Source organism: Pygocentrus nattereri, chromosome 2 (genome assembly GCF_015220715.1).
Source record: "Pygocentrus nattereri isolate fPygNat1 chromosome 2, fPygNat1.pri, whole genome shotgun sequence".
Classification (NCBI taxonomy): domain Eukaryota; kingdom Metazoa; phylum Chordata; class Actinopteri; order Characiformes; family Serrasalmidae; genus Pygocentrus; species Pygocentrus nattereri.
This window is the reverse complement of record NC_051212.1, coordinates 35,146,955-35,155,694: the sequence shown is the minus strand read 5'-3', so window position 1 is coordinate 35,155,694 and position 8,740 is coordinate 35,146,955. Positions and strand designations below refer to the sequence as shown.

The window sequence follows — 8,740 nt, the reverse complement described above, 5'->3', positions numbered from 1 at the left end:
CCCCACGTTCACACCATTCTAGACTACCCTCTCTCTTCAACACTGTTCTAGAATGTTCTCCCCCTTTTGCACTGTTCTAGAATGTTGACTCATCATTCACCCTTTTCTACAGTGCCCTTTGACGTTGTTCTAGAATGTTCTCATATGTTCTGGAATGTCATCCCCCCCTTTGGCATGGTCCAAAAATGCTGTAACCTATTCACACTTATACAACGTGCCCCGGTGTTTACACTGCTCTGTGCTCTTAAAAAATGGTTCTTTAAAGGTTCTTAAGTAAATACAATGATTCTGTATAGAACCACGAACACTAAAAGAACCATTTCTATGCTTAAAGGGTTCTTTGCATCGGATTGATGAATGTGTTGTATGTGGTTTTAGATAGAACATTTTTGAAAACGGTTCTGCTATTGTTATGATGCCAAGCTTGTAACAAAAGTACAATGCTTTTGGTGCTATGTAGAACCATATAGAGCAAAACCATTGTTTTTACTAAACAAACCTTGAAGGACCATCTCTCCTCAAGAGTATAAAATGTCCCTCCTTGGCACAGTTCTAGAATGTCATTCCCCCTTTTGCACTGTTATAAAATGCTCTCCCTTCATTCACACTGTTCTAGAAAATTCTTCCCCTGTTGTTCTAGAATATTATTGCCCCATTTACACTATTCTAGAAAGTCCTTCTCGCTTTGTTCAAACTGTTGTATAATGTTCTCCACCTTTGGTATTGTTCTAGAATATTAACCTCTATTTAGACCATCTAAAATGTTCTCCCCAGTCACACTCAAGTGGTTAATCTGTTTTTGTTCATATCAACCAGTTATTATTGGTCTTTGATAGAGAACAGAGGGTCAGGGTTCTCTGGACATCTGGCACATTAGACTCACTTTCAACAGTATTGTTTAGTACACAGATTCTACAGGCATCCTCAGTTGTGGAAGCAGTGCTAATTGTTGGCAGTTCATGGTTTATTTGTGATGGAACAGAGAAAAAACACGAGGGACAGAGATAAATAAACACCCTGTCTGCAGAGCACACAGCAGAAGCACAGCAGAGCTGCAGGCTAATGCTGAAATCAGTGTGAAACCTTACTGTGTCATGTGCTGTGTGTGGCCAAAAGGGGTTGAGATCAACCCAACATAGAGAAAGAAAGAGAAGAGGGTTGTACTTTGTCTCCCTACTCAGCCACATATGCTCAGATAGTGTCAGCTGTATTTGTTGGTTACAAACTATCCACACTGCATATGAGGAACATTCAGGCTACAGTCTTTCTAAAAGCCACTGAAGGGTTTTTTTTTTTTAATTTACTACATTTAAACTTCTGGGGAGATCAGATATAAAACACTTGCGTAGGGAAGGGACAATCAAATCAGAGGAAAATAGGTGAAAAAAGTTCCCAAAACTGGAGTTAAATTCATATAAAGATTTTCTGTCGTCCTATCAATGGACTGTCCACCCCAGAGTCCAGACATCAACATCATTGAATTTGTCTAGATTTTTCTGATCATAAGCAGCAGAAAAACTGCAACCAACTTTAAAGACTGAACTGTGGAGTATCGAAAAACATCCCCCTTTCTTTGAAAATAACTGAAAGTCAAGTCACCTAAAAGGATGCTGTATGAAAGGCAAAGGGGGAACACTCTAAATACTGATATAAAATAATAATAACAAATAATAATAATAAAAATAAATTAAACACTAATTACAAAAATGCAGAACAAAGACTGTTTCAAAATAAAAGCATTTATTATAAAATTACAGAATTACGAAAGTTGGCACATACTTCTGCTCATGTTGAAATGGCACATTTGAGAGTTTATTGAATGGGCTGACCTTTGAAATGAGGGATCAAGTGAACCACAGATAAAATCATCTGTGCCATAACTCAACAGTCCACTTAGTGAACTTTGACCCTTTGCAGAAAGATACCAGACTTCCCTTGCAATCCAGACCAAAAAAAAAAAAAAAAAAGTCCTTGCAGATGCACATGCAAACAAAATAATCCCAGATTCTTGTGATTAAACCATCACTTAAAGACAGTGAGATAAAACCTTTACTGACTCCAGGCGTGTGGTGTTGGTTAAACAAACACCGGGCTGCTCATTCAGATTAGGTTAATAACAGTTACACATTTACATACTTTTACAAAGAATGACCTGGGTTTTAAAGGCAGCTGACCAATTTGTGGCAGTTGGGCGTAGAGCTTAAATGATGAAACATTTTATATCAAAAATGTAAATCTGAAAGAGTGCAATTTTCAAATTGCAAGAGTTGCACATTCTGATTACCTTCCATTATTTGAGGTTGTCTTAGGTTTTATGTGGGAAATTTAACATGATAATGCAAAACTTGTACTCAGGGTTTCCAGAAAAAAAATGGATGTGCTAGTCTTCTTGGCAAAACAGGGCCTGGAGATTCATTTCTAGAAAATAATCACGTTTGAATTGCAATATTGCTCTGAAATCACACATATTCCCCAAATTGTTCAGCTCTATGTGGATGAGATTAAATAATCCTTTTCATCTTCACTTGTGTCTCTGATCAATTCATATATTTATGCTTTGTAACCATACAGCAATTCTTCTGAAGTCATGCATGCTTAAAAAAGATGGTTCAATAAGGGTTCTTTAGTGATGGAAATGTACTGAGAACGGTTTCAGGCTTCAGTAGTTCTTGGCATGGTGAAGTGCATCTTATATAGAGGTTTTCTGAAAATGGTTCTATGTAGCACCATGAAGAAAAAAAAAATGAAAAGATTCAAAAAGATTCTATATAGAACCACATACAACACATTCTCCCATTAATCTGATCACCTATTTCACCATGCAAAGAACCATTTACATACAAAATGGTTCTATATAGATTCCCTTTACTAAAGAACCGTCTTTTCTAAAAGCACAGAGGATCAGGGTCAGGGTTTCAGGGTCTTCAACAGATCCCTAATCGGAGCAGATTTCTAAGTCAAATTTAAAGCTGCTTGTAAGCCTGAACACAATACTGAAAACTCAGACAACAATACATGAACAGAAATGAAAGAAGGAAAAAACCTGTTGAAGCACAGTTTGTAAAAAAAATTGAGCTTCACATCATAGTTTCTGAACATGACATTGCCATGGTAACTGACCTCAATACTGGTCATTTCCTGTGCCAGAACCATGGGGTGGAGATGACCACAATTTACTCATCATATCTCTACAAAAGCACATCTCCATCTGCATCAAACAAAGGCCATCTGCCTCCAACCTGAACAGTGAGCAGGCTAATATAAGCAGCACAAATGTTCATGATCGCACACAAAAGCACCAAAAAAAAAAGAAAAAAAAAAAGTGTCAGGTCCTCAGCAACTGCTGCTGCGTTTTAAATTACACAGCAAATGTTGCACATTGCCACGCTGCTTGTTCTTTAGAACTGGGCATTTCCTCTGATGTCAGTAATGATTGTAAATCTTGAGCCAGTACCTGAAATGTAACAATAGAGCAACAGCTAACTACAAGGTAGATCAGGAATTTCAAGTTAACCCATGTATCATCCTCACTAAAAGCCAAGGAACACATAATATGAGCCAGTTCTCCATATCCTTTTCACTTTAAAGGAGGGGTCAAGTCTCATCAGTGATGGGACAGCATGGCTGCTGGTTTCTTGCTTAGCCAGGCGGGGGGGGGGTGTCATTTTTTAACAGGATACAAAACCATGGCAACACATACTGCACACTTAACCTGTTCCAGGGCAGGTTAAGTTCAGGATTTTGGATTATAGACAGCTTTTGGACCAATCAGCACAAGCCTCTGACCAATCAGGCATGCTGGACATCACGTTTTTGGGAGCAAAATGCAAATCAGTAATATGCAGATGTTAAAATACAAAGCAATTCTAAAACCAATAAGCACTGATGCAGTGGCAGTGGAGACAGGATTCCTTTTTAATGGTCATAAATGTCTCATTTTCTTCATACGTTTCTGTAGATTTCTTTGTCCTTCTTGAAATAAAAAAAAAAAAAATAAAAAAAGCAAAAAAGCACTCAGCTCCTCAGTGACTGACCGATCATCTGAAACATCATGTGCAAGTACAGCCTGAGTATCTAAACCTGGAGTAACAGTCATTGTGAAACAAGTTAACTGCAGTTCTGCTTTTTTGGCCTTTGTGACGCAGGTGCTGTCTCTATGCTGGACCTGCTTCGTGAGACAGAACCCTGATTCCATTTGTTTAATAAGTTGGTCACAGTCTTTAACATCTGATCTGCTAAATGACAGGAGCTCCTGCTTGATTGGAATGAAGACCTGCAGTCATATAAGCCTTTGTGAAGAAGACTGGTGACCCCTGCTTTAAAGTAACCACAATTTAACAAATCACATCCTGGTGGATTACAAGGCAAAGGAAATGGACTAAATCACACTTAGTACCTAGAACACTCCCTTAGCACCATGAAATAAGTATGACTACTGTCATCTTATGAAAGCTCCTAATCTGTAGAAAACTGCCTCATATTATGTGACATAAGAAAAACACATGGTGGCCACTTATCCTATTTTTCATGAACTTTAATTTCTATATCATTAAATAAATGAAAAAGTCCTCATCAACAACCAAGCAAGTTCCCACATTTCAATGGCCATGAAACTGGAGGGCTGAAATGACAGGGTATTTTTATTCTGTGTGGCACAGTCTTCTTAATTTTGGAGGACTGAGGTAATGCTACATGATATGTAACGCATGTTCCAATATGCTTTGAAATGTTCATGATATGTAGTGGTGTTTCTGGGTGTGTTACAGACACCCCACAGAAGTTTCCCCCAAAACAAACAGTTTTTCATGAACCATGAGATGACCTTAAAAAAATAATAATACTAATAAAATAAAGATGTAATTAATTTCTCCACTAGGCAAACGTGCATCCATCAAAGTGTTCTGCCCAATAAAATACACCAGAAAGCCAACTGTTCTATTGTTCCTAAATCATAATAGAGAACTTCTATTCCAAACAAGACTGACTGACACTCACACCTCTCTGTGAGCAGTAATACTTCAGATGCTGTATACTCCCTTCTTTCACAGGCATAGTTAAACTGATCCTGAAACAGGACTGGTCAAGCCAAGTAGTCCATCAAACCAATCAACCAATCAGCCGGTCGTTCCAAGCTGAGGTAGGTTTCCAGAGAGGTCAACCGCAAAAGTGAACATTGATCATGAGTTAAAAATGGGGGGGGGGGGGGGGGGGGTTGTTGTTGGGAGCAGCCATAAGGGTGAGGCTGAGGTGCCACCAGAGCTGGTGGTAAAGGCTGTCAGTAAGTCAGTCCTGAACAGAAGTTGGAGGCTATCTGAGGCCCACCCTTGAGGTCATCCACTCCAAGCCCTGGCAAAGCCTGAAAGTAAATTGAAAGCAATTAGTACAAGCAGTACAATCAATGTTAAAGCAATAGTTTAGGCAAAAATAGACATTTAGTCACACTTTCTCTCTCAATACCAATTCCCAACACTGGAACTCTAACCACACGAAACAGGGTACACAACTCATATTGTCTTCTTTGACTATTTAAAATCTGCCTTTAGACATACTGTGTGAAAAACCAACTCCAACTAGAAAAGACAATTATGCATCTGTCAGCAACAAGATCAATGGACACAATCAGAGGCATCTTTAACAAGCCATTTAGAAGCCTGAAGACCCAAAGAGAAGACAGGATGTTCTGGATAAACAACATCCATGTGGTCAACAGTTGGAATCAATTTGATGGCACCAAATAATAATAAATAATACTCCATAAATGGTAAGAGTATATCTACTTTAATAAATCTGCAAGATTTTACCATGTGGTACGCGGCCAATTATTTCAGATTCACCCATATCATTTATTATAAGATGGGTATCATTTTATTATCACAAAATCACCCAAAACTGTGATAGTCATTTAAATTTTATGCTACATCACATTGACAAAAAAATGTAAAAGTCTGAAACAGTTATGAAAAACAACAGAAGTAGAGAGCTTGCCAGCCAAGGGCTGCCATAATTTGTTGAAAGGGGCTTTTATTTAGACAAGCTGTAGCACTTCTTGAGAAATTCAAAGCTCATGACACCTTTGCAAGGAACAGGTTGTCTTAAACGAGCAAGTTTGCCTGTAATATGATCGTTCCTGTTATTAACTGTGTGTGTGGAGTATTCATTTAATAACCACTCGTGGTAAGAATATGATGTGTACAATGGTTTGAAATGACATTTTACCATCTTAGACCAACTGTGTCTATCAAACAGTATTAATGGTGGATCAGTCATGTCCAGCCAACATCTGATCCATTTAATAAAGCCAGTATTGTTTTCTGTAGCAGATCAGTGCATCACTACAATTTTCTCTTTACCTCAAATGCAGTTGATCAGCCAAGACTAATGTAGCTAACAAGTAATACACAACCAATTAGTATTGAGCAAACTGCTTAAATTCTGAAATGGCTTAATATCAAGCACAATCAAATTAACTTTCATATATTTTGTCCAACAGCAGTATGTCATACAGTGTCAGAGCTTCCATTACTTGCTTGTGACATTAGGTCCTGTGCAAAACTAAAGAAGGAAGCATCAGACACTAAATACATCTTGGCTGATCTATTATATTTGGTTAAACAGGGAAAATAGAGAAACGTCAAGTTATTATTTTAAAAGCAGAATCCCACCAATTTTTCAACATTTCTACATAATTTAATTGTTAAGATATAAGCAAATTCATTCAGAGTGGTTTAAAGTGAAATGCACTATTCTGGAGAAACTTGGTGGTGACAGATGCCTCTAAAAGCTGCCTCACAGCAAGTTATTACAAAAAATGGTTATACGCTGAATTCCTGAAGCAGAGACATTGTTTTATGACAGTTCTGAGATAAAGTTTTAACCTTTACTTTTTAACCCCATGCCTGGTGGAGTTTAAAATATGTTTTTCCAGATTTACTTTACAATCAATATTATGCATCAACATTACACATCACTACGTGTGAGAGTATGTGACTGTGTGTGTGTCTCACCCTTCTCCTGTAAGTGCACAGCAGGACTGAATGTGCCATGGGTGGTCTTTGATGGAGCTGAGCGTCAGATACTTGGAGATTTCTGCTGCAGACATACAGCCTTTCATATCCTGCTTATTGGCAAAAATCAGCACAGCTGCTTTACGCAGATCCTGAGAGAAATAAATAAAGAAAGCAAAGAAAGAAATGAGCTCAGGATGTTCATTCAGTGTTTTGAATGAATTGTTACTGTATACACAACTTAGGGCTTCTCATTTATGGGCACAAATTATAAATCATTAGTTATTTTGGTCAATATTTAGATTACCATTACTTAACATTACTCGCTGACTTTGGAACTATGCATTTGCTGAATTTTAAAACGAAAAACTTCTAACTTTAAATATAATTCAACTGAAAAACAAAAAAAGGATAAATATTATTATCTTGTTTTCACAATCATTGGAAGCCAAAATTGTAATTGAATATAAAAGTTTTATCAATCGCCCAGCACTAACAAACGCATGCGAGTCAAACATTAACCTTAAACCTTAAACCTAAGCACCTCTGTTTAATTTACTCCCCTGATCTAACAGACTCAGCAGTCCTGACTCCTCCAGCACAAAGACTGGGAAGCACTACTTTAGATGAATAAGGCAGGATGAACATCTACTTTTAGCAAAAAGCTCCAAAAGCACAAAAGGAACAAATTCAGCTTAGAAAGGCTACAACTTTTTAGCATGGCAGCAGAAACTGTTCCCACTTCTGTATTTTTTTTTTTCATTAAAGTGGGACGTGCAGCTGTTTCTCTTTTACAATCAGCATTCTTCACATTGCAGCTTCATCGCCACTTTGTTCTGCTTTCTGTGAATGCTAAACTTTTTGCAAAGCCAAAGGCTGTAAGCAGGTAAAAAGGTAGAAGACTGTCCTCTCATTAGGTTTCTAGACAGCAACACACAGCAGCCTCACAACATTCTTTACTGAGATCACCTGGACTGTCAAGATTACTTGACTAAACTTAGTCAGTTAAAAAGTTTACAGTCTGCATGATAACATAAGCTGTAAATGCTTCTAATGGTCTCTCTGATGGTGAGACTAATTTACATTGATACTTGGCCACAAAGTGTTTTTTTTCTTTCTTTTAAAGTCTTTAAAATGCTTTCTAGTTTGTCTTTCCAATAAAGTATGTTAGTTTGATAAACTTGGTTTGTTAGTAGTTCCTAGCATTTTAAAGGAATGGCTTTGTGAAAAATCAGATTTATACAATTTTCCATTTCATCAGATAATAGCTGATCAGCCAGTACACGTCTGGTGTCCAAATATTCCTTCTTTAGTTTGGTGCCGGAGATATGGAGGCTAACGTTACTAACAAACACCTGAAGTCAATAGCCAGCCAAATGTTTCCACTAAATACGACCTGAACAAAACTTCACTCAACCCTGTCCAACAGCATCCAGGTCTTCATTAAGGTGGCTTGTCTTAGGGGACAACATGACTTAGAGTGAACTATGGAAATGAACAAAACTTCACCCCTGCAGATGAGTTGCAATTTGGCACGACACCTCTAAAATACAACATCACAATACTTTGAGACATTTTAACAATATTTACAACAATATATTTCATCACGATGTTTCATTTTTCTGAGGTTTGATAAATTGGATTAAGTTTGATACAACTATTTTTAATCAACATTTCTCATCATACACTGACAGAGATTTAATTAAACAGGCCTCATTACTCTCTCTCTCTAATTA

At 37.5% G+C, this 8,740-nt stretch overlaps 1 protein-coding gene across 1 annotated transcript in view; it reads right to left on the bottom strand.

Moving 5' to 3' along the window:
• Window positions 1–1,723: 1,723 nt before the first annotated feature.
• Window positions 1,724–8,740, bottom strand: part of arl8 (ADP-ribosylation factor-like 8) — an 18,428-nt gene continuing 11,411 nt past the window's right edge. Inside the window, exons 5-6 of the mRNA XM_037532686.1 lie at window positions 7,005–7,156; window positions 1,724–5,356 (exon numbers count right to left, since the gene is read on the bottom strand). Coding sequence (XP_037388583.1) covers window positions 5,308–5,356; window positions 7,005–7,156 — 201 coding nt within the window. The 3' untranslated portion in view covers window positions 1,724–5,307. The remainder of the gene's footprint in view (window positions 5,357–7,004; window positions 7,157–8,740) is intronic.